At 40.2% G+C, this 25,756-nt stretch overlaps 1 protein-coding gene across 1 annotated transcript in view; it reads right to left on the bottom strand.

Annotated features, from left to right (window-relative positions):
• The window catches only part of iglon5 (IgLON family member 5), a 108,286-nt gene that overhangs the window by 7,525 nt on the left and 75,005 nt on the right, over positions 1–25,756 (bottom strand). Inside the window, exons 8-11 of the mRNA XM_036557911.1 lie at positions 21,367–21,486; positions 6,593–6,724; positions 4,609–4,729; positions 3,681–3,832 (exon numbers count right to left, since the gene is read on the bottom strand). Of these exons, the coding sequence (XP_036413804.1) occupies positions 3,681–3,832; positions 4,609–4,729; positions 6,593–6,724; positions 21,367–21,486 (525 nt within the window). The remainder of the gene's footprint in view (positions 1–3,680; positions 3,833–4,608; positions 4,730–6,592; positions 6,725–21,366; positions 21,487–25,756) is intronic.

Genomic DNA, 25,756 nt, shown 5'->3' with positions numbered 1-25,756 from the left:
ATGAATCCTGCTCTGTCGTCTCCATCTCCACACACACCCACTACAGAGGCAGTTAACATGTGCCTGAATGGTGAGGAGAGCGAGGTGAGCAAGCTACTGTCATGCCAGCTAACTGAAGTGAACTGCTAACCGAAGCTACTGTGTATTCAAAGAAAGCTCTGGCTGGTGATGTCACATCCCATGAACTCTGGTGACATGGAACTTGCTTGAGTTTACCTCTTATATTTACGACTTTGGTAGCCGTTTGAGTGCTTTCTTTGGAAAAACTTGGAAATTTATGAGGACAGACTGAACGCACCCTTGGACTATTGCAGGAGAAAGAACACAGATGGTTTACGTCATCTGATCATCCAGGAAACATTTACAGCATTATTTTTGTTGTTGTCCAAGTATCGGCGGAGGTGGATTGTGTTTTTTTGTCTTTTATTTCTCTAAAGATGGGAGGGAGGTGATAAAGAAAGAAGGACCGCTGATGAGGAGATAAGAGGCAGAGGCCGAAGGCGGGAGGCGACGGCACGAATCAGCCAAAAGATGTATGAGACTGACAGCGAGTGACTCACCGAGGTGAGACTCGTGGAGATAATAGGAGAGAGAGTGAGAGAGAGAGAAAAAAGAGAGAGAGAGATGGAGGGCTCACTTACGATGGTAATGTGCAGTAGTGTGGCAGGAGCGAGGGATAGAGGGAGTGGAGGGAGGAGAGGGGGACCGGCGGCAGACGAAATCACTCACTGGGGACGGTAATGTGAGGAACGGAATGAGACGAAGAGAGAGAGGGATAGAGAGAGAGCGAGACAGAGGGAGAAAGGAGAAAAATGACAGCTTCCTGGGGTACCAGGACAGAACAAAGAGCCAGAATGGGTGGACGATAAACGAGCGAGAGCATAATGGCCCAGAGAATGGAGGGATTGAGGGAAATAAACGGGTAAAAGGAATGCAGAGGCTCTGGAGCGCTGAGCCGGGTTAGAAAAAGAAGAAAGGCGGAAAAGTGACAAGTACCTGAGGAGAAAAAAACAGAGGCCTTTCTGCATTTCATGTAATGCAAGCGGTGCTGGAAGTGATATTAAGGTCTTCTGTGCCTTTGTGTGACGTTTGTATGAACAAATAAGTCTTACTGAGGAAGGAAAGAGCACTTAAAATACAAAGACATGCGGTGGTCCTTGTTCCAAGAAGGTATTTGTGGGCTCTTGACAATGTGCCTGAAGGGATTTTTGCATTTGAGAGTGCACTCTGGCCGTTGACAGTCTGGAGCAAATTCTCAAGTAAAGTTACTTTTCAATTAAGTAAGAAAAAATATTTTGTCAACACGATGCACGTACAGTGAGGGGAGCATATCTGCACTGCAAATTTACACACATAATGTCATGAAACACAAAATGGAGAAGGAAAAATATTCACACAGCACAGATGAATAAGGTTAGTACTGTATTGTAAAGCCATTGTTGGCAATTACAGCTTTGAGATGTCTAAAGTATGTTTTGCAGCACTGTAGTTAAATTTTGGTCTATTCCTCTTGACAAACCATATTCAGTTCCTCAAGGTTAAAGCACACATCTGAGCTGGTCCCTCTGTTCCTACTCTCGAAGTCCTTCATACATTTTCAATGGGAATCAAGTCGAATGTTGAGGGACATTTTACAAGAAACTGTTCTACTTTTGAGGAAAAGTTTCCTGTTGGAGATGCGAGAAAAGCAGCTACAGCAGAGCAAAGTAAGTCTGTGTTTTTGTTTATATTCTTTTTGCTGTATGTTTGGAGTTGTGGTCTTGTTGAAATATCTGTCTTTCATCTTCACCATGATAGCTACTTGTGTGAAATCTTCCCAACCTATGGCAATATCTTCATAACGAGACCCAGTGCAATTTGCACAAGAACATATTCATATTTTTTTTGCAGCATTAATACTTGACACGTGGCACAAATAATCTCATTGGTTAGACCAGGGGTCAGCAACATGCAGCTCTTTTACTGCCCTGTTGCGCCTCTACAGCAGAATTAGATTTTCGGTAAAAATAAAATAATCATACTTTGCAGTAAAATTAAGCTCTGCTGATTGTTCTAACACAGTTTTAACAATAAATGGTCTTAAATGCTGGAGTTAATGTATAACTGCTAATTCAATTCTGAAAATTGGCATGCAGACTGCTGGTCACCATAGTCTCACCTAGCTAGTAGTTAACAAAAAGGCAAGGAGAGAGATTTAAGACGAACATCAATGATTTAGAGACGAACGGACTTATTTGCATTTATAATCACTCCAGCTGGTTTCCTGATATGTTTAATCCACAATGAGAAACTGACAAACACTAAAAGGTCACGAAGCTGAAGTCAGATTCTTGTTCAAATTGTCCTGTTCCACCTTAAATGGTACCGCAGTTACATTCTGCTGCCTCCGGCACCATTTAAGGTGGAGCGAGAAAATTCGAACAAAAAGCTGGCGAATGAGAAGCGACTTCAGCCTCGTACAAAAATCCAATGTTGAGAGACATTTTACAAGAAACTGTTCTACTTTTGAGGAAAAGTTTCCTGCCAAAGATGCGAGAAAAGTGGCTATGACTGAGCTAAAGCTTAAAGCAGAGCAAAGTAAGTGTGTCTTTTTGTTTATTTTATATTTTTAGCTCATGCTAGTACATTAGCATATACTGAGATATATTTACAGCCAAGATGTTAAAATGGATGGAAAATCTTGCTCTCAAGGTGGTTTGATTTTTGTTGAAAGGACAAAATGACTCTTCTTAACATTCGGGTTGCGACCCCTGGGTTACAACATGCACCTACTGTTGCTCTCCCTGGACATCAGCAATTAAAAGTGGAAACTGCATTCATTCTTTGGGACTCTAGGCCAGCCGCCAGAGTTGTCTCCCCTTTTACAGTCACACAGTCTCCAGTATGTTGAAGACGTTGTCAGAACTTGAATAACGATTTAACAGTTTTCTTTTCCAAATTTTGTTAAAACCCTTGGACCTCTTTTGGCTTAGCATGGTCTAATCACCTGAAACATTTGAGTGCTGATGAAGTTGCAGTCTTAGAAAAGAAAAATAGCAGGGTCTGAACAGCTTTCAAGTCACAAAGAAAACATGCACGTTTGTATTAACCCTCTGAGGTCGACAATGTCGTCTGCAGCATCAAAGGACGTCATACATAAAAGACTAAACATCTTGGGAATGCTGCGTGCTACAGACCTACTTTCATTTCTTCCCAGAAGGCTAATATTTTGCTGTTTCAATGAGGCCTCCGGTGTGATCGTACCCCTCTCACCAGCTTTGTAATCCAGCAAGTCTTTTTGGAGACTTTTAAAAACAAATTCCTAATGATGAATCCAATGCTGCATATCTTCTGTGATTATTTATCCATTTCTTCAGGTTGAAAAGAGTTATTGTTGTTGTTAGTAGGGCTGTTAGCTGTTAGCAGGGCCGCACGCTGCCTTGGGTCGGGTCTGTTGACCAATCAGACACTTGTCGCCAGGACAACACTACTCTTCTGGGCAAATTGAAAGTACGTCTCTAGTATGCAGCGTTAACAAAATATTTATTCTTTTATCTACGACGTCCTTTGATGTCGCGTACGACCTTAAAAAGTTAAACACATTTCAAAAAGCTAGGTGACCCCAAACTTTTGATTGCCAGTATATGACAGCAAGGTGCCCAGTGAGCGAGTTCTAGGTGAGGGTGAGTGTGTGTACTCACTGAGGAGCAGCATGCTGGCGTTGGAGGCCCCCAGGCGGTTGGAGGCGAAGCAGGTGTAGTTGCCGAAGTGTTTCTCCGTGACGTTGGTGAAGAGCAGCAGGGAGCGCGTCTTCTCATTTTTAATCTTCAGCGTGTTGTCACTCTCCACCGGCCTGCCGGAGACCACATAAATAACCAGCTTTCATATGTGAGTCAGTGCACACTTCATTGTCTACCACTGTCTTCACTGTGCCCCGTACTCTCGCCAAATTCCCACTGAGAGTTTAAAGAAAGAAGACAAAAGAAATGAACCAGATGCCAGATATGGTCCTCCACAAAACTCTTTAAACTTATAAGTAGACTGGTTAACTATTACACTCAAATTGACCAAATAAACAGGAATATTTAATGGATTCAGAGCTCAAGGCACGGACTTTGTTGGGAAATTTTGGAAATTAAGGTAGCTCTTCTACCTTCTTGCTACATGCAGAGTATAGTCTGTACAAGTATCAGTACTTGAGTGTCCTTCCCCTTTTATCTTTTGGCCTTAGCCATCCCACAGCTCGCCCCCCCTCTTTTCTCTATTAAAATTTTAAGAGATACAAGCTTCTATTAATAGTTAATTGTTAGCAACATTAGCCTTATAGCTCTTAAAGAACCAAACGTGAAACCCCAAAGATAGTCAATCAGCCAAGCTGTGGGGAAAAACTGTGTAACTGCCAATAAATGCTACAGTGCTTTGGAATTCCACCTCGGTGCGGCCCCCTGCAGTGAAAATCTAGCTGAATTGGGAATTAACCCCAGAGCAGCTAGCTCTGGACTTGGATCTTTTAAAAGAAAGTAAAAGTCCTCTGATCCCCGACAGAAAAAGGTAACATCTGAGACTTTTTTATGAAAAGTCAATGAGTTTTTTTCACTCCTGGGTTCATGTGCTGGCCAAGCCACTTACCTCCGGTCATCCCGGTACCACTCAAAGACTGCAGTAGGTACAGCCATGGCTTCACAACGCAAGATGGCCGACTTCCCCAATTGAGCTGGCATATTCTTCACGTCTGTAATTACTGGTGGATCTGGAGGAAGAGGTGGATTAGTGTCCCACACAATGGTTCAAAAATTCAAATTTACACAAGTCCCCTCTCAGTTTTATGCAAATTCGCAGTGTTTTTTGTACTCGACTACATTTGAGGTAAAAGATCATTTGTGTTATTTTTATTTCTATCACAAATGTTGTCGACCAGCCATAACATGTTTGGAGTCAGAAACTGCTTCTTTAGTTTCACATTCTGGGGTCATCCCTATGTTCTCAGGGTCCTATGTTCTCAGGGTTCTATCTTCTCAGGGCCCTATTTTCCCAATGTCTTGTGTTCCAAAAGTCCTATGTTCTCAGGGCCCTATATTCCCAGGGTTCTATGTTTCCAGGGCCCTATGTTCCTAAGGTCTTAGGTTACCAAAGTCCTATGTTTTCAGGGCCTTATGTTCCCAGGATTCTATTTTCTCAGGGCCCTACTTTGCCAGGGTTCTACCTTCCCAGGGCCCTATGTTCCCATGTTCTCAAGGCCCTATATTCCCATGGCCATATGTTCAGGGCCCTATGTTCCCAGGGGTCAATGTTCCTAGGGCCCTATGTTCCTAGGGTCTTTTGTTCCCAAAGTTCTGTGTTCTCAGGTCCCTATATTCCCAGGACTCTATGTTCAGGGTCTTATATTCCCAGGGTTATATGTTCTCAGGGTCTTATATTCCCAGGGTTATATGTTCTCAGGGTCTTATATTCCCAGATACCTCTCAGGGCCCTATATTCTCAGGGTTCTATGTTTCTAGGGCCCTATGTTCCTAGAGTCTAGGCTAAAAACTTACCTGTTTAGTCGAGCTTTTGGTTAATTTGTTTTTCTAACTATGTCCCTCTCATCCCCCCTCCCCTCTACTTCCCCCTCCCCCTCTCTTTCCCTGAGCTGAGCGGCTGCCTGTCCTAAGAGGGTCTGACCTGAGATGCGGCCGGTGCACTGCACAGTGGTGTTAAACTGTATCCACTATACTGTTTTGTGTCTGTCCTCTTATCCAGTGTCGACCAGAGTAGGATAGGTTCCCCTTTTGAGTCTGGTTCCTCTCAAGGTTTCTTCCTCCTTTTGAGGGAGTTTTTCCTTGCCACTGTCGCCAAGGCTTGCTCACTGGGGGCTTGGACCCGGATTCTTTGTAAAGCTGCTTTGTGACAACATCTGTTGTAAAAGGCGCTATATAAATAAATTTGACTTGACTTGACTTGACTTGACTAGAAGTCCTCAGCTTTCAGGGCCCTATGTTCCCAGGTTTCTCTGTCCTCACTGCCTTATGTCCTAGGGTCTTAAATCATCACACATATGCCTGAAACCATGTCGAGTTGTTAAGTAATCTCTAACATATGCATACATACATATGTGGTCTCTGCCATATATAGCACTCTATGAAATACTGTTATCTACATTTATGTATCTGTCTATATATTATCTGTATCTATGCTAACAGTAGTAGCGGCTATCTTGAATTTTGCACACTGTGTCTCACACAGTGCAAGAAACCACATAAGAAAAGCTGTTTCAGATTAGCTCTGCAACAAAACTAACTTTGGACACTGGATGTGTCTTCGGTAATACATTTAGAGTAATGGGACATTGTGTAAAATAGATTTTTTCCACCAAACTATTCTTTTAAACGACATGACTGACTGAACTTTGTATGTAGGGCACACTCTGGGCTCATTTGATCATCTACTCATGTTATTTTTTCCAAAAGTGAGCTGCTTTATCTCAGTTAATGTGCTTTTGAATATGAGAGAATGCCTGCTGCCTGCTTAAAGAGGTTGTTCTTCAGCTGTAGGACCTCATGATGAAAAGAGTCACTTATTAAAATGCTAGAGCACATGCATGTGGGTGAAAGAGGGTGTGTGTGACCAGACTCACAGTTAACTGTGACCTTGACACGACGTGTGTCCGGTGGGGCCACACCGTTGTTGGTGATGCATTCAAACTCTTCGGCCTGATGTCGTTTGATATCCGTGATGTCCAGGAACTCTCCCTCATAAATGCGGCCATCTGTGAGTAAAAGAAAGCACGACAGACGTAGGGGTCAGCGGTCACCCGCGGGGCGCTCAGGAGGATGTCGAAGAAGCAGGCGAGCCAAATATGCTCCTGTTGCTAATAATGAATAAAGTGTAACGGCCTGAGAGTAATGTAAATGAGATCATGCTAATTAGCGGCTGCTGGCTTTCATTCATTGTCAACCACGCTAACGTTTTTGATCAAACTATTTGTTGAAACTCGACGGGCCTAATTGGTGGCTCATTTGGCCGTGCCACTGCGATGGTTGGACCGTGGCCTGTGTGAAGCACTGCCAGCATTGATAACATTCAGGAGACGTAGCGTCGCATTGCACAGAAATAGGTTACAGCGCATAACTGACATTGACGGATGATGTGGTGACCCTCAGTGGCGGAATTCAGCTGTGAGTACACTGGGGGAAAAACACAAAGATATTTCATGTTAAAAACCAAGCATCCCTGTTCTGACTAATGGTGATATATTACTTCTGGGTATCACTGGGTAGTTTTAAATTGTTATCCTACATTTGTCTTGTATTTTATGTTTCCTTTCCATTTATAATGTTTTTGTAGTTTTTATGCACCAGAACAGTTGTAATTCACTTTTAAATGGCCATTTTCCAACTTGGCTTTATCCTTTAGGATTAAACAGGCGTTTTTTGTTACTCTTACTGATATTTATTTCAGGCTGAGATGTGAAACAAACTGTCACATTCTGACTGAAATCCTCACAACTAAACTTCAGCCTCTGTGTGGACTTGTTGGAAGGCATTAGCTTGCCGACAACCATGAACAGCACAACATTTAATTGTTTACCTACAAAATCTACACCAATAACTCTGCTATAGACTGCCTGCAGAGCAGGAACAACACACTTCGTCACTTCAACAAAAATAGGCGGGGCCTAGGGAGTAATCTGGTTTTACCCCTTATTACTTTATGTATTTTATGTCACCTTCTAGAACCTGCCTGTTGACAACTAAATCATTTTTTTTTTCATTTTTTCACTACCAAAAAAATCTAGATTTAGGCTAATATAGGTGTAATTTAGCAGGCACCAAATTACATCTCTACACATATATACAGATGCAAAAGTTTGAACACACCCGGTCAAATTACATGTTTTGTTGATTTGTGAAAATAAGGTAACACATCCTTGAATAGAATATGTGTTATGTACTTACAAATACTTTATTATTATCATTTATCAGTCATGTACTATGCTTTCATTTTTCAACATTCATGATTGTGACCTCACAACCATGATGAATTTTAAAAGTTTAGTTTGCATATATAGACTGGGGAGCAAGTGAATATACTATATGGACAAAAGTATTGGGACACCCCTCCTAATTATTGAGTTCAGGTGTTTCCGCCACAATCATTACTAACAGGTAAAACTAAGCACATTGCCTTGCAGTCTCGATAGACAAACACTGGCAGTAGAATGAATCGCACTGATAAGCTCAGTGACTTGGCACAGTCATAGGATGCCACCTCTGCCGCAAGTGAGTTTGTGAAATTTCTGCCCTGCTAGATCTGCCCCAGACAACTGTAAGTGCTATTATTGTGAAATGGAAGCATCTAGAATAAAACAACAGTTTAGCCACAAAGGTGCAAAGCATGCCACCGCTGGACTGTGGAGCATTAGAAATGCATTCTGTGGAGTAATGAATCACGCTTCTTTATCTGGCAGTCTGGTCTCGGTTTGGCGAATGCCAGGAGAACATTGCCTGCCTGACTGCATTGTGCCAACTGTAAAGCTTGGTGGAGGAGGGATAATGCTTTGGGGTTGTTTTTCAGGGGTTGGCCTAGAACCCTTAGTTCCAGTGAAAGGAAATCATAATGCTTTTTAGACCAAGAAATTTTGGACAATTCTATGCTTCCAATTTCATGGGAACAGTTTGGGGAAGACCCTTTTCTGTTTCAGCATGACTGAGCCTCAGTGTACAAAGCAAGGTCCATAAAGGTGTGTCTGGGTGAGTTTGATGTGGAAGAACTTGATTGGCCCTCACAGACCCCTGACCTCAACCCCATGGAACACCTTTGGGATGAACTAGAACAGAGATTGTGAGCCAGGCCTTCTCATCCAACATCAGTGTCTGACCCCACAAATGCTCTTCAGGAGAAATGAGCAAAAATTCACAGACACACTTCAAAATCTTGTAGAAAGCTTCTGAGAAGAGTGGAAGCTGTTATAGCTGCAAAGGAGGGACCAACTCTATATTAATGCCTATGGATTTAGAATGGGATGTCATAAGGCTCATCTACATGTAATGTTTTGTGTAGTTAGTTTTGAAACTTACAATATTAACAAACTTCATCAAACAATGTTATGCAAAAAAAGTAAAAAAAAAAAATTAATGTAAAGTGTTCTATATGTCCTTTAGTCTGAAAACAGACTAGTAAAGAGTGGCTACTTTTGCATGGAAACATTTTGAAAAGGTTGCCTCTACACTTTATTTTCCCATTAGAGAAAAAAAATAGAAATGAATTCTGCCTTAACCACAAAATCCACTTTAGACTTGCTACCTTTTCTCACCTGCCATTAGACGATTTGGAGCGCAGTCCACTGCGGGCGTCGTAATTCATAAAGCTACGAGGGGGGGGGGTTTCCTCCTGTCACAAATTTCAGCGGCTGTTCTAATTGAAGATTATACCAGAGGATTATTAGCACAGCCACTGAGCTGAAGCCGATTATTTGCAGCTGCAGCCGTTGCCCCGGCGAGCGCACGCTGGGGCTTCGGCTACGGCAATGTTATTCACTCATTCTATTAAGTTATTAAATATCGCTCCCCCGTGTCACTCTCGTCTACTGCGTTGAGCACCCATTTCAAGCTGCAGGGCTAGAGAGAGGAAATGTTCTTAGGGCCCTGTGTTTTCAGTGGTGCTGTGAGTAAGCAGACTGTAGTCTTCCTCACGTGAGCTCCGATTTATTGTGGTGCTCACATGAGAGAAGACAAAGCTGAAAAGAGGAATGTGATGCCTGCTGATTGATACTTCCCATCCAAATGTTTACGTTTGAGAACTCATCCTTACATAAAATGTTTTGTTTAACCAGCAATTTTAATATATATTTGATTGTGCAAATGATGCTGGAAAAATGAAAATAAAAGCAAAACACCAAATTTTTTGTTGAGGAGCACAATATTATAACAGTGGACTAACAAACAGGAACATACATGCTTAGATTTCATTTAATGTAAATAATGTCACATTTTATTTACGATATATTATTTTATATATAAATACATTAACTAGTGCTTACAAAATTAACATGTGTCAATCATTATTCAGAGCACACATTTTTTCCAGCGGCGTTAGCATATTTTCCTGTTTTGCGTAGTAGCAGCTGCAGTGTGCTGTATGTCACGATGATAGAATCCATCTTTTAATGCGATACCCTAAGCACCTTTAGCAAGCTACTCTGGACAGTGTAGGTCTGGTTCTAAAGGCTGATTGGCTGAGACATGGTGTAAAATAATTTTGCTTACACTGAGAGTCAGATACAGTCAACTTGTGAGCCATTTTGTTGTCATTTTTAATGTAGCAAAGTTTTTTATTTGCTTCATAAGAATTTCGTCTGATTTACACTAGTAATACTGCTTATTGCCAAATGGCATGGTATTATGTTAGTGCGATGTGATAGCTGCAGTACATTTGAAGATTTTTGGTTTTCTGCATAATTTGAGCTCAGCAGGTATCCTTTGAAATGTGTGAAAATTCCATGATTGGAGCAATAGAAATGCTCCAGAACTGCTTTGAATATAGTCTTTTAACATTAACTTACATTGAAAGTAAAGTATGTTTTTGCCCTCTCTTGTAAACGGGCTCATTCTATAGAAGCGTCCACTTTTTTATCTTTCCATAGGGGTCACTGGTGTTACTGATGGTCACTGGTGTTACACATAAGAAAAGGTAACACCAGTGACATTTTTAATAAAAAATGCCTTTTTATAAAATGGCTGCTACAGAGCAGCAAACCACATGTTGTCTGTTATGGAATATCCACTAAAATATGTAATTTAATCCATTTGGATTCTATTTTTTCTATTACTTACATAATGAAGTAGGTCACACCAGTGATGTCAGCTAAAAGCTTCATATGAAATCAGGAGCTAAATGAGAAAATTTCTGAGAAACTGAAATAGACACAGTGGACTCACCATGTGCTTTTCTTCATAGATCTTCAGAAAATAGGTAAAAGGAAGTCAAGTGATGTCATCAGCGTGATTTTTATTTCAAAAGAGATTTTTTGTTATGCAGTAACATCAGTGACACGACTCCTGGGGACCACAACTTTCATTATATATTTTATAATATGTATTTGGCATTTATTTTCTTCATATCATATATTTCATAGTCATGTATAGATTATTGCAGTTAAAATTGCAGAAAAACATGTTTTTTGCCTCAAAATATGGTGCTCATCCTTTACACATGACTGTGAGGACGAGCTCTTTTGTGGTGCTTGGAATTCTATATAATTGATTTAAAAACCAATATTGCTAAATCGATGTCTCAAGAAGGTGTAATTGTTAAAATAATGTATTGTTTTATTTTAAAATATAAATAAATTGTAACCCTAAGGCTAGGGACACAAAAATGTACGTTTCCATAGAACCATTTTGGATATGCATGGTTATTTATATATATATCACTGTTGTCTGAGGAAAACCTCACATCTCCAAAATGCTAACTTTACAGGAGAAGGAAAAAACATACTTCACTTTTTAATGTAAGTCAGTGGTATCAGACTTTTTTCCAAGTACTTTTGGGCCATTTTTAGGTCCATTCATCATGAAACTTACACATAATGTAAAGGGTATTAAGCGTTCTTAAATTATGTTCAAAACTGAAAAATAAACATGAAGATACAAAGTTTGGTTTAACAGCAGCAATGTAATATGTACACTCACTAGTTGGAACATGCAGACACTGTTGCTCTCACTGAAAGTCGGTGATGAAAGCTGGAAACTGTGTTTAGTGTAAACATGCTCAGATTCTTCATTAACACAATTAAAATAATGTTATTGAATTGTTGAAAGCAACAGATACATTGTGATGAAGCTGATTATGCCCCCTCATCTATTGATAACAAAATATAGTGTTTTTTAATGGGAATAAAATCTTTCTTTAGGGTCAAATTTAATACATGCAAAAAATCTCTATTACACAAAATGACATGGCTGTTTTATGCATCGCTTACATTTACCAATTTTCATTCTGAAATGTTTTTTTTGTGTGCAAAAGAAGACTATTAGCTTTGGTATGGGAATACCAGCTTTCGTATCACTCAGGATCGACTCAAAAAGAAAATCAGCAGCGGCGTCCTACCCCACTGCTAAGTACATCACATTTTCTCCATTTTCATTTCTATTTTTCTTTTCTGGCAGCTGTAATGTGCACTTTGTCCTCTGAAAGAGACCTGAGTGGCTGGTAAAATAGAAGCTAACACTCGACGACCTCTCCAAAGGAGCTGCTATGCTGATTGAAATCGGCTAAAAAAACCCTGAAGACATGGATGGATCGGTGGGTCTCGGTGATGATGGGTAGATTTACCTTGCCTTGTTCTCATTCCTGGAGCGAGAGAGAGTAGGCTGTGCCTCTTTTGACTTTTATCTAGAGTCCTTTGTGGTGTCACGGAGTGATATTTAGCCAGTAAAGCGCGCGCCTTTCATAGCTGCTGATGTGCCTCATCTCGGGAGATTGGGTAGAGAGCTGTTCCTCGAGATAGAGACAGATGTGAAGTGTTTATGGATCAAAGATGTTCCGTATGTGTGAAAGCGAGTGCGTGTTGGAGTGGGTGAATGCTGATGGACAGGGCTGATGCTTTCTATGACACATGATGCTTATCTCTGTCAAGCATGTGCTGGTTTGAGGATGTGCCTCTGTCATACATGCGCGTATGGTGTTTGGTCTTGGAAGACCGTGAAGTCTCTTGTTTGACAGAGGAAAGAAAGGAGGGCATGGCTGGCAGCAGGACCATTTTGCTGGGAAAGGCTAAAGTTACATAGCTTGCATATACAGTGGGGTCCAAATCTAAGATTGTTTACGTTTAAACCTGCAAATAAACAACAGAAAGTTTTACAAATTTAAAAGAGAAGGTCCCACTTTATATTAAGCGTCTCTAATAACTTTGTAGTTACATGTGAACAATAAATGCAACAACAATGTAACTACTAATGATTTAGTCACTGTTACAGATGGATTACAGAAGTACACTTTGTTATTACATGTGTATCAACTTCAGTTTCGCCTCATGTAATTACACAAGTGTATCTTAATAGTTGTAACAGCCTATTCTCTCTCATGTAATTACACAAGGGTAATAACATAAATGTAATTACATTTGTAATCAGACTGGAACAGGAGTGTTTTTTTTCAGAAGTTTTTTCCAGCAGTAAAGGGAAGTATGTAATAACTTACATTAAGACATTATTTATACTGTATCTGCCAGCTTTCCAAACATTTAGCTAATATTTATGTTGCTAATGCTGTGACACTGTAACCAGTCTAAACTTTAAACCATTCTGCAATGTGACAGTACAGCAGATGTCCCCTTATCTTAACATGCAATGTTTATAACATTAATGAAAATGTGTTGCATTATCCCCAAAGCAATGTCTATATTATCACTCCATTATTACACAGTAACTACATAACAACTACACAGGAACTGTCCACTTATTCTAAAGTGTAACTTTAACACTACACTACAGGAAAGTTCCTGTGTAGAAGATACACTTGTGTAATTACATTAGGCAAAACTGAAGTTGATACACATGTGTAATTACATAGGGTGTAACTACACAGTTATTAGAAGCACTTAATATAAAGTGGGACCAAAAAGAATAGTTATGAGCAGTATTATGAATGAGTTTCTGGGCTATTTTTAGGTCACTGTTCAAATTTCAGCAAATTTATGAATTGACCATGTTGAGGCCTTTGCAAATGTCTTATTCCTTCTCGAAGCTTGTGTTCAGACGACTCTTGTGTGAATGTGATCTACAGATCAGAGGCTTTTGTCACTGTAAGTGATCAGAGTCCCTGCCAGCTCGAGCGCACGCTGTCATTAAAGCAAAATGGGAGAAACCAAACACCAAGAAATTCTGTAAAGCATGTAAATATTTCAAAAAGTCTACTTGTCACATTTTTATGCTAATATTACAATTTGAAATGAAACATTTTGTGTTAAATTAGAAAAGAATGCAAGTGGTCTCAGACTTGTGATCCCCACTGTATAAATATTTGGATTTGTATCCATTTTTTCCCCATTAATTAAGTCACAATAAATTCCACTTGCTAACTACATGTCCCCCTTTTGCAAAATGCTACCAAGCTGCGAGGCTTGGTTCCTCATAAAGCATCAGTCGCTAATGCCAAGTCACTGGAAAGCTACACATGCTGCTATATCGGCTAACAGACGCCTGCATTGGCTTGCATGAGTGATGGAGGGAGAGGGAGGAGGACCATCCTACACACCCAAAGTGAGCGAGGCCAGTTATGCTCTTTTGGACTCCCCTCTAGCGTTCTGCACAGACTTGATTATTAATGCCTGCACCTGCTCGCTTCCACCACATATCATGTCCAACCGCACTTGGAAAATCTATTGTCATTCCTGCCCACCCGCAGCCGCCTATGTTTATGGTCCTCGTCCACACCCATCTGTGTTTAGCCAATCTGCACAACTGGCACAGAGCCCACGCAACCCCCACAACATAGCAGAACAGCCTCCAAACCCGTCCGACCTTCACAAAACCCAGCCACACAAATGCTTCAGTGTTGGAAAATAGAAGCAAATGTTTAGTGTATGTTTAGGCAAAACAAAGCCTTGAGAAACTACACATGGCATCACACACACTCCTGGGACAAAGCTGTCGATGCCCTAGATGTTGGTCTGTCTGACAGAGAGTGTCATTTGTGCTTGAGGCCATCAAGTTAATCAATGACCACTCACATCAACCATGTGTTTACAATGCTTTTTATTCTTATTTATTTGCTTCTAATTCATGAAGATGTTTGTCTATTACTGTCTGCACATGCATATATGTTATATACAGGGTGATTCAAAAAGATTAATCTGATTTCAAAGCGCCATATTTTTTACAACCGTGAGGCGCCTAGGAACCAATCACAGACCACTTGAAAGAGGGGGTCACAGAGTTTCTGACTGTCACCGGAAGGTCTCCCTTCAGTCTGCGAGGAGATGAGACCCCTGAGCAGAAAGCATTTTGCATTCTCCACTTCAATAAGAGTGAACCAGTCATAACTGTGCAACGTGATTTTCGTCGCCAGTGAACCTCCATCAGCTCAGAGCTTTCGTCGCTGGTTCCACAACACTGGATGATCTCCGAAATCAAACTGAAAGAGCCGTGAGTACAGTGACACCCCACATGCTCAATCGAGTGTGGGATGAATTTGACTATCGCGTTAATGTTGTCTGTACAGCTGGAGGAGGTCATATTGAGCACATAAAATTACAGAATAAACTTAAACCATCTACAGTTTACTGCATTGTTTTGTAATGATTTACAAGTGAAATAAATCATTTTGAAATCTTTTTGAAATCTTTTTGAATCACCCTGTATTTGTGTCATATGTTTATATGCTCCATTATGCATTGCCTCATGGGGACAAATAAAGTTTATTGAATTGAATTAAATTGAATTCAATATATAGTATATAATATAGCTATTATATATCTAATCTGCGCTACCTAATCTAACGCTAACATGGGTAGACAACTGTAAAACCAACAAATTCTTCTAGTCTGTGCTCTTTTAAAGTCCAGAGTAAAACTGAAGAAACTAAATCATTTAGTAACGCAGCTTTCATCTACAGAGATTGGGTAAAGTGTTCTTCATGCAAGAGGAAATGTTTATTTTTACCATATATAATGTTTTCTCAAGTAACTGCATGCTTAACTGGAGTTTTTACATCCATGCTAATTTATGCTGCATCTGTTGGATAACAACAGGCTTGTTGTTTGTTGGACAGTGTTATCAGGTGCACCATCACCCTCTACTTTCAGCTCTGCCTTCACAAAGCATTGGATTGACTTTGAATGTTCACCCTCAGTTTGTTCACTTCCTAATAAGGCAATGTTCACACCTAGCATTTTTCTTTACCAAAAAATTGTCATGGTTGTCCCCAGATCATATCTGGACCAGTGTGACTACCAATGACACCAATGCTTAGACGGTTGCACCACTCGGGAGCAACCGGCTTGATTTAGGAAAAATTCTAAATGAAAAATGTGCTACATGGAAAAACTGGTGCTTTCAAATGTGTTCATCATTTTCTACATGAATATTACACATTTACACAATTTTGTCCTTTCCTCACTTCTGGTAATAACTGCTTGGACAAGCTGGACAAGCAGAAATCCCATCCAACCTAATCAGAGACTGTTTAGATTCGCTACATAACATTGCGTTTTCTACGGAGCCCTGCTGGTGACTCCATGTATAAATAAAAATAATGCTTGACCACGACTTAGCAAGGCATGATCTTGTTCCCATGCCTTACTAAGTCATGGCCAAGCATTATTTTTGCATGCATTAGGATCTCATTCCCACACCTTACTATGTTCTGGCCACATATTAGGATCTCATTCCCATGCATTAATATGGCGTGGCAATGCATTATTTTTATTTATACGGATGTCACCAGCAGGGCTCCATATTTCTCAGTGTAAAATGTTATTGAGACCAAGTGTTGTAGCTAAACTAGGCAGATTGGAAATGATCACAAATTTGCCACCATGCTAATGTTGACAAAAACACACAAACTAGAAAACAAACACTAACGTCGACAAGAAAACCTAGAGAAACTACTAAAGATCTCTATATGGTGTGATCTGCCTCTTGTGAAGAAAATATGTTTATATATCAAAATAAATAAACTGTAAATGTAGGTGTTATGATAAAGTTGTGAGTTGTGTACTACAGTTTCTCATCAAGCTGAATGGGAATTTGGCCAGCGTTCTGTAAAGTCTGCTGATTATAAATGATTCTGACATTAAAAATTCAGTGCAGTTGAATCACCACTTTTGTGTTTATACTCCAAAAAAGATGTGTTCCCAAAGAACATACGCCTAGAAAAAGTGTTCCCTTGATTTGGTGAATAAAGGTCTTTACAGCAGGTTTCTATCACTGGGCGGAGCTAGAACAGCGAGACTGTTGCTGGGAGGGGTTGAGGGGATAAATGATGGACAGTAGTCGAGGCAGTCTGTCTGGTCCCCTGCAGGCTCAGGGTTTGGGTCCAGATGGTTCTCTCCATCTATGAGTGTGTGGACGCCCTCACCGCTGTGCTGGCAGCCAGTGGCTCCACCGCAGCCACTCCTACAGAATAACAATGCAGCCCTTTTTCACTTTCACTCTATTTCCCTGTTTCTCCCTCTCTCCTCCCCCTATTAGCCCCTTCCCTCGCTGTGAGCGATGGTAGCTGGGGTGGGAGGGTCCTGAAGTGCTGAGTGGGGCATTTTGCAGGAGGCCTGCAGCAAACCCAGAGCTCCGCAGGGAGAAAGCTCAACTAGCTCACCTGCCTGCCACCTTTATCTGGGCCAGCGTAGAGAACAGTGGCTGCATTTTAAAAATACCCAATGTATGGAGGATAGACATATATATATATATATATATATATATATATATATATTAAGAGAGAGATAGATATTTAGCTCAATATATAAATAAAAAAAATGTTGCTGGTGACACTAGGGAGCTAGTCACTGCCCTGTCTATCACCTCCGGGGCACTTGGAGGCCTTTCAAGACCCTACGCGGCACTAGGGAGCTAGGTACTAGCTTGTCGGTGCCTTCTGGGGCAGTGAGATATGCTAGGGAGCTGGATGTTGGCCTATTAGTGCCCTCTGGGGCACTAAGGAGTGCTTGGAAGCTATGTATTGATTTGTTGGGGCCCTCTGGTGTGCTGTAAATCTGTCCTTTGACCTGTCACTGCCATACAGAGGCCTAGGTGGTACTAGAGCTAGTCACTGCCCTGTCTATGACCTCCAGGGCACTAGGTGGCCCTAGAGAGCTATGTTAGCCTTTCAAGACCCTACGCAGCACTAGGACGCTAAGTGCTGGTTGTTGGTACCCACTGGGGGACTGAGGTGTGGTAGGGAGCTGGACATTGGCCTAACAGTGCCCTGTGGGGCACTAGGGAGCACTAGGAAGCCAAGTGTTGACCTGTTGTGCAAGAGGTGCAAGCGAGCTGGCATTTGGCCTGTCACTGCCCTCCAGGGCACTAAGTGACAATAGAGAACTGGGCACTGACATGCTCCCTCTGGAGGACTCAGGTATGCTAGGGAGGTAGGTGTTGGCCTGGTGAAGCCCTCCAGGGCCCTAGGTGGTGCTAGGGAGCTGCCAGTTGGCCTGTCAAGGCTTTCCAGGGCACCACGTGGTGCTAGAAACAGCACTTCAGAAAACAGCCCTACATCAATGGTATGTACCCATGTGGTTCCAACAAGCTGAATTCACCTGTTGAGTGCGAGAAATCTGATTCTAGATCAGCTTAAATGGGCACCTAACTTATAATTTTCTACTACATCACAATGCTGAGGTATGGCAGTTGCCACATTCTGCCATACACACAGGCCACTCTTGATAACTAGACCTGTTTAGAGGACAGCGAAAATAGCATGTACTACATAGCACAGTCCATAAGGGATTAGTCTTTAGATATGCATCCCCTAGCTCTGGAATTGAAGCTACAGTGGCTAATGGCTTCACGCTGGAAATTAACCGATGCAAAGAGAAATCAGCGGAACGGAAACGCGCTGGAAACAAGACATATAGTGGAACAGATGGACATGTAATTAAATTAACTGGTGCACACTAGGGATTGATTGATACACTGGAGGTAGGGGCGCTAATTAGATATGAGAGTCTTTTTTCGTCCTGGTGTATGTGATTATGCATGAGTCTGTTGAATGAGACAGATAACTGTAGTTGCTTTTGATAAAGTTTAATGCGCATGTGGCCATTTTGGTAGCTATGTAGGCATGTGCTCATCATGAATTAATTATCAACTTTAGTTTCTTCATGTAACATAATCTGTGAATATTTCAAATTATAGCACACCTTTACTTTCAGTGTCCTTCAAAGTATTGAGGATGAAGCTTTAGCATTAGCTAAATCAGTTGGCAAGTTAGCCTTGTTAGATATCGTAACCTAATTGCAGTGACTGTTAAGCTTGGCATTCAGATTCGGCCATGAATCTCAAAATGTTAATTAGAAGGTAAAGAAAAATGTCTATGATAAAGCTTATTTCGCCAGCACCTTTATGGGATTCTAGTCGCATGTTCGCACTAGGCTAATGACCATTCACATGAACATTTTTTGGCTGTTCTAGATTGAATGTGGACATTTCAACACTTGTAATAGGTGTTCGAACAGACATTAACATATATTTTACCTTGTATGTTGCAGTTTTACAGATTTAAGTAGAGTCCTGCCTGAACTGCCTGAAACCTGGTTATACTACTGCTCATAATGACAGTCAATGATGTATCTAGAACTTCTAGAAGGCCTAAAATGATGTTTGTTCTCACAAAATTGGTCCCTGCCTTGGTATATTTCACAGAATTCATTAAGCCTGCTCTAAAAAAAAGTAGAAGGCCCTAATGGTTTCCTACTGCTTAACTGATATCATAGTTTTAAGTGAAAGTAACATGCTGTTAGGCCAAGTAAAAAAGGGAAAAGAAGACTTTTTTTCTTGGTATGAGATCAATGATCGAAGCTCATAAATGCTGGCAAAGCTGACTCATAAAAACATTGTATTCAATGATTGTGTCTGAAAACATCTGGCTAGCACTCGGGGTAGATCGCTACAAACATTCATAAAGCGATATTAATGGGTAGCAAGCCCTGCACACACCAGACGAGGACAAGATTGAGGTTGTATTTGTTGGGTAAATATTGTTTGCACCACTGATCTAGTCTAATTGAAACCCTTACATGGCCAACGGGCCCAAAGTTTTATTACACACTTCTATAACCTATGAATAGCTCAACCAGTTTGCATTGAATACCCTGTAATTACTGAATAATAAGCCTTAGTATGTAATAAGCCTGGGATTTTAAAGGGGTAAAAATCTCATATGAGCTATGAGACTGTGGTGAGACTTTGTGGACAAGACGCTGCAACTATGGGCTAGAAACCCGAATGGATTGTATGTTGTCCATTTTATCAGCTCCACTGACCATATAGGAGCACTTTGTAGTTCTACAGTTGCAGACTGTAGTCCATCTGTTTCTCTGCATACTTTATTACCCTGTTCATCAATGGTCAGGACCCCCACAAAGCAGGTAGTATTTGGGTGGTGGATCATTCTCAGCACTGCAGTGACACTGATGTGGTGGTAGTGTGTTAGTGTTTGTTGCGCTGGTGTGAGTGGTTCACCTCAGTTTCAGGACTGAGAACCAAAAATATCCAGCCAATGGCATCCTGTGACCACTGATGAAGGACTAGAGGATGACCAACACAAACTGTGTAGCAGCAGATGAGCTACTGTCTCTGACTTTACATCCACAAGATGGACCAACAAGGTAGGTGTGTCTAATAGAGTGGACAGTGGGTGGAGATAAGAGCACTGCTGTGTCTGAACACTCATACCAGCGGAACACACACTAACACACCATCACAACATCAGTGTTACTGCAGTGCTGAGAATGATCCACCACCCAAATAGTACTTGCTCTGTGGCGGTTCTGTGGGGGTCCTGACCATTGAAGAACAGGGTGAAAGGGGGCTAACAAAGTATGCAGAGAAACAGATGGACTACAGTCTATGACTGTAGGAAGACAAACTCTATGGTCAGTGGAGCTGATAAAATGGACAGTGAGTGTAGAAACATTTCATAAATTTCATCTAAAAATATCATATTTAAGTTTAGATAATGTATTTATTTTAACATGCAGTTGGACCAGGAGATGTTCAGCTCTCAGTATACTACTGTATAGGCTCTGGACTCTTGTGCAGTCCAGAATTTGTATTCTGATTGGGATAAAAAAAGGAAAAAACATATCAAAACATAGCTGCTGATCATTTTTCTTCAGCGCGTTGGCCCTCTTCATCTCCTTTATTAATTTTTAATCTACGGTAGTGATTCCCACTTCTCCTAGATCTTGCATGAGCTCGTTAGATGCTTTTTTTGTTGTTGTTTGTTTGCTGCGACAGTGTTTATGTGAGAGTATGTAAACCTCTCCCTCGGGCCTGAATCTGAGACTGAAGTGGTTCTAGCTCTGTTTTCTGGCAGTGTAAGCGGAGCCACAGCTGAGCTTCCAGAGGACGAGCGTTCAGAATGAAAATAAACGACTGGTTTCCAACCAGGTTGCCAACCGGCCTGACGAACAGTCATATTTCTCGCGAAAAACATCGAACCGTAATGAGTTCTAATAGGTGCTCCATCATGGCCACCCGTAATGAATGTGATTTATATCGATGATGATGGAAGTTATAAATAGTGCCTTAATGACAAACATGATTATTAGTATCGCAGCGATTGTGGCGACAGTGGCAGCGGAGATGATGACAGATGTTGATGATTATCGCGCTGGTTATGGCTGTAATTATGCGTGATGTGATTGTGAGATGGCTGCGAAATCCCAGCTTAAACTGGCAAGCGGCTCACATCTGAAGTCCTTCCAGGTGATGGTGGGTTCGGGCCGCCCCACCGCCAGGCAGAACAGGTTCACGTCGTCGCCCTCGTTGACCGATTTATCCTGAGAGATGTTCACTATCCTGGCTGGCACTGAAGAAAAAGCACATCAAAGCCTTGATTAATCACTGAAACGCCAGATTGATTACTCAGTTATTAATCACAAAACGAATTATTCCACTTATTAACTACTATCAATTATTCTGTATCTGCTACACTGTGAAGAATACTGTCAGTTCAACCTTGAAAAACACACTAAGTGTGGTGAGCAGTGGGTAAACTGGCTTTGTTCAAATCAAGTGATTAAAAATGAAGCAAAGCAAAGTACCAGATCAGGTGTGATACTGTGTTTCATCAACATAAATCTGATCAAATGTTTGAAGTCACAGTTTTCAATACAATGGAACAATGTTTTTGCAGAAGAACTTAAATTATTTGAATATGATGCTAAAAATCAATAATAATTTGGTAAACAAAAGTTTGAACAGTCAAATGACATGTTTTGTTCAGGTTTTCTAAGTAAAAATAAGTTAACATCATCTACAGGAAACTTACTATGGAATAATATGGCATTTTATGCAAATTTTTGTGCACAATTTTAATTAATTTTAAGAGTTTAACATATTAGAAAAAAATAAAGAATATGCTATAAGTTTTGGACAGGCAATGTTTTATTTTATTTTTTTTTATTTTATTTATTTTATTTTTCTTCCTTTCTTTCTTTCATTGTTTATTTCCTTATTTACTTATCCCCTCCAACCCCATCAGAGGACTAATAAAACTTTATTTTTATTTGTGATGTATCCATGAGGGAGGACATATAAGTACAAACTAACAGACAAACAATGGCAAGACAAGAAAAGATAATAATAATAATAATAATAATAATAATAATAATAATGATAAGCAATAAGCAGAAAATAAGCAAAGGACTTAATAAGGAGGAAACATCAACATGAGAATAGAAATAATCTGACATGAGAATGTAACATTGTGGTGCAGAGAATTTTTTTAAGTTAATTAAAATTACTGTTGTGTGTGGTAGAGGATGTGTAAGTTGACAGGGGCGCTGAAACTTTTGCATACAACTGTACCTAATATTTATCAATTTGAGATTGTTGTCAGAATGTTATGAGTTATGAGATTGTTATCTCATCGTCTCATAAAAGTTGTAGTGTGTTATGAGATTGTTGAACTTCGGTAACACTTTAATTAAAGGGTGTCTACATAACACATTCATAACATCTTACATAAACACTGCATAACGTTCATGAATATTTAAATCAACATTCATAAACTATGTATTACATGATATTAATATGGACTACTATGTCATTTTACTGAGAAATATTTTAAAAATAAAAGTCCCATTTTTTGTATTTTGAAAAATTTAATTTTCAGTGAAACTTCTTTTTAATTATTTCTTTCTCCTTAGGAATTTTGCAAGTATTTTGCACTTTACTATCCTTTCCCCTTTTTACTCTGTGTCTTCCTTAAAACTTTAGTCAAAGTCTTGCCAAAGGGTTAATTCAACAGTCTATATATATATTGTAGAGGGAAACGTTGTTTATCCTAAGTTGAACTTTCTTGGGGTTAAATGCTAACACTGTTAGTCATGTCCTTTCATGCTTGTGGTATTGGAGAAGGCACGAGTTTCACTGTTGGTATCAGTAGTCACTTACATTAATGTGGCTATCCAGCATCTACAAGGAATGATTGAGAGTTATAGTAAAATTCCTTCATGCAATAAATCCCACCATCATACTAATGATCATCATCATATTCATGAGCAATTCACTGTCCATATAGTAAATATAGTTGTATATAGTAGTACATATAGTATAGTGACATGTTAAGCAAATAAATGCTTAAGAAAAAACAAAACAAAAATAAAAAAAGAAGTCAAAAGTATACACGAAACATGCCTCAGTGTAAAAGCATGTAATGACCAAAGGGATAAAGCCAGGCCATTTTTATTTTGGCTGTCCAAACATAAGGTGTTTTTCCGAGAACAAAGAAGAAGAACTTTTTCAAAATAAAACATATGAAGACTTTTATTTTGAAAAATATATTTCAGTAAAATGACATAGCAATCCATATTAACATCATGTAAAACATGTATGCTTTATAAAAGTTGATTTAAACCTTCATGAACATGTTATGAAGTGTTTATGTAAGATATTATGTTATGTAGTCACCCTTCAAATTAAAGTGTTACCCTTATTTCTAAAGGTTTTCACTTTTTTTCAGCAAAATTCATTGCTAGAAGAATAAAGCAGTTTCACTTACAAGAAAAAAATTGTTTAGACATAAGTTAGTCTTGAAATATTCTTACAACAATCTCAAGAAAAATATTAACCATACTGACTAGATTTTAGATGATTTCCTCAGCCTAGATATCCTGCAAAGACTTAAAAAACAGGGACCCTCAGACGTACCCTTCACAATTGAAGGGGTGAACCGGCTTGTTTACAGCCTACATGATGAATCAGTCCAACCCAAAACTGTCTGAGCACTTTCACTCAAGCACCACTCAGACCGGTTTCTGTGTCTTTCTCCCGTTCCAAAAAATGATAGCCATAAGCTGTTGTGTTGTGCTGAAACCCTGTTGTGAAGGCCTGTGCATAATGCTAGACAAATAACACAGATGGCCCTTGAATTTAAATGCTCTATCATCGCCGCTGTAATGAATATAGCCAAGGAATTCACACTGCAAGGCATTCTCCAGCAGAACACCACCCCCCCTCCTTTTCCCAGCTTTTTGCTGGACAAAAGCCACTTTTAACGATAAAGCCAAAATTGGACCCGCTGCAGGGTCATTCCTACTGGTGCCGTGTCTCGAGGGTGTAATTATTTTTCTGTGATATCATATGAAGACTTAAAATTGAGGGCAGCAAAGTATCAAACAAATACGATCATGTCTCTGTACGGCCCACAGAAAAGCTGCGTGCACTGAGGTGTGTTTTGCACATTGAATGGCTATAAAGTTGCTCGAAAGCATTGTGGAAAAAAAAGGATACCCCCCACCCGCCCCTAACACCCCTCTTAACTGCAGCGTGGCGCTGCCGAATCACGTTTTAGAGTCCATTTTTCATTTTCCTAACACCACCTCTGTTATTACGGCGCAACACCAAGTAGAAAATACAATATACATAACGATTGACATGTTTTCGGGGGGTGAGGGTCCGCCATCCATCACCAGCGCTGTCAGACGGCAATAAATTACGTCACTCAGGATCACTCACACTTCCTGTCACTCAGCCATTACCGTGACGATTGGCTTAGTCCCTAGCTGCGCCCAAAACTCGGCCCTACTTTCTATTTAGTGCAATTTGTTGTTACACCATTTTGCAGTGGTGTCCGAAAACATTGTGCAGATATCCAGTGCACTCAAACAATCCCACAATGCACCACAGTAAGTAGTGTACAACTGATGTTCCCTAGGGGATTTACCCATAATGCATTGTTTGCAAGTAATGAGCAAATTTGTATAAATCATTTGCTGCCATCGCAAATTCTGTTCCCCATATATAGTGGTCCAGATTGTCGAATGTAGGGTGTAGGGATTTAAGGGAAATTTTGGACACGGCACCTGTTTGTGCGTTAATATCCAGTCAAGCACTTCACTGAAGCTGCCCCGCTAACCCAATAGCGCCCCCTCTTTCTGTTCCCTGTGTGCCGCTTGTCCACTACGGCTGCGTTCACATTACAAATCTGATTTTGTGATCTGATTTTTTCAGAGCAGTGTGAACGCAGACATCTGAATCGTTTCAAATCAGATCTGAGCTACTTTCAAATGTGCTCTGAGATGGAATACATATCCTCGGTTATGTGACCATTAATGAGAACGGCCAGGAAGTCATCTTTATAGCAAATTCCAGCACCAATAAAAACTGTGAATTGACTCCTAAATTTCCAATTCAGGATTTTCTTAATGATAAACATTTGAACTAAAAGCTGACTAACCTTCCCATAGTGAGGATTACAAGCATACAGGATTTCTTTTAAACTAGGAAAGTGAAATCATCTTAAATGTACCCCCAGATGACCCCAGATGTAATTCATCAGACATGTTTGGTGTCCAAAGTTTGCTTCTTTAGTTTTAGCAGTGAAGCTATAAGGCTAATGTTGCTAACCAACACTAGCCAATAGTCACCCAAATCTTTTCTGTCAAAACATTCCAACAGAAATCACAAACATAATCTAAGAAACATGGATGATTCTACTGAACTAAATATTCTTTATTCATTCACTGTGAATTTCCCCATTGTGTAACTAATAAAGGATTATCTTATCTTATCTTATCTAATCTTATCTTATCTGAACTGGTTCGAAGTCTGAGTTGAAAACACATTTGGACTAA

The sequence above is a fragment of the Colossoma macropomum genome, unplaced genomic scaffold (assembly GCF_904425465.1).
Source record: "Colossoma macropomum unplaced genomic scaffold, Colossoma_macropomum, whole genome shotgun sequence".
Taxonomy (NCBI): Eukaryota; Metazoa; Chordata; class Actinopteri; order Characiformes; family Serrasalmidae; genus Colossoma; species Colossoma macropomum.
Note: the sequence above shows the minus strand (reverse complement) of the source record. Positions and strands in the feature narration are given on the sequence as shown.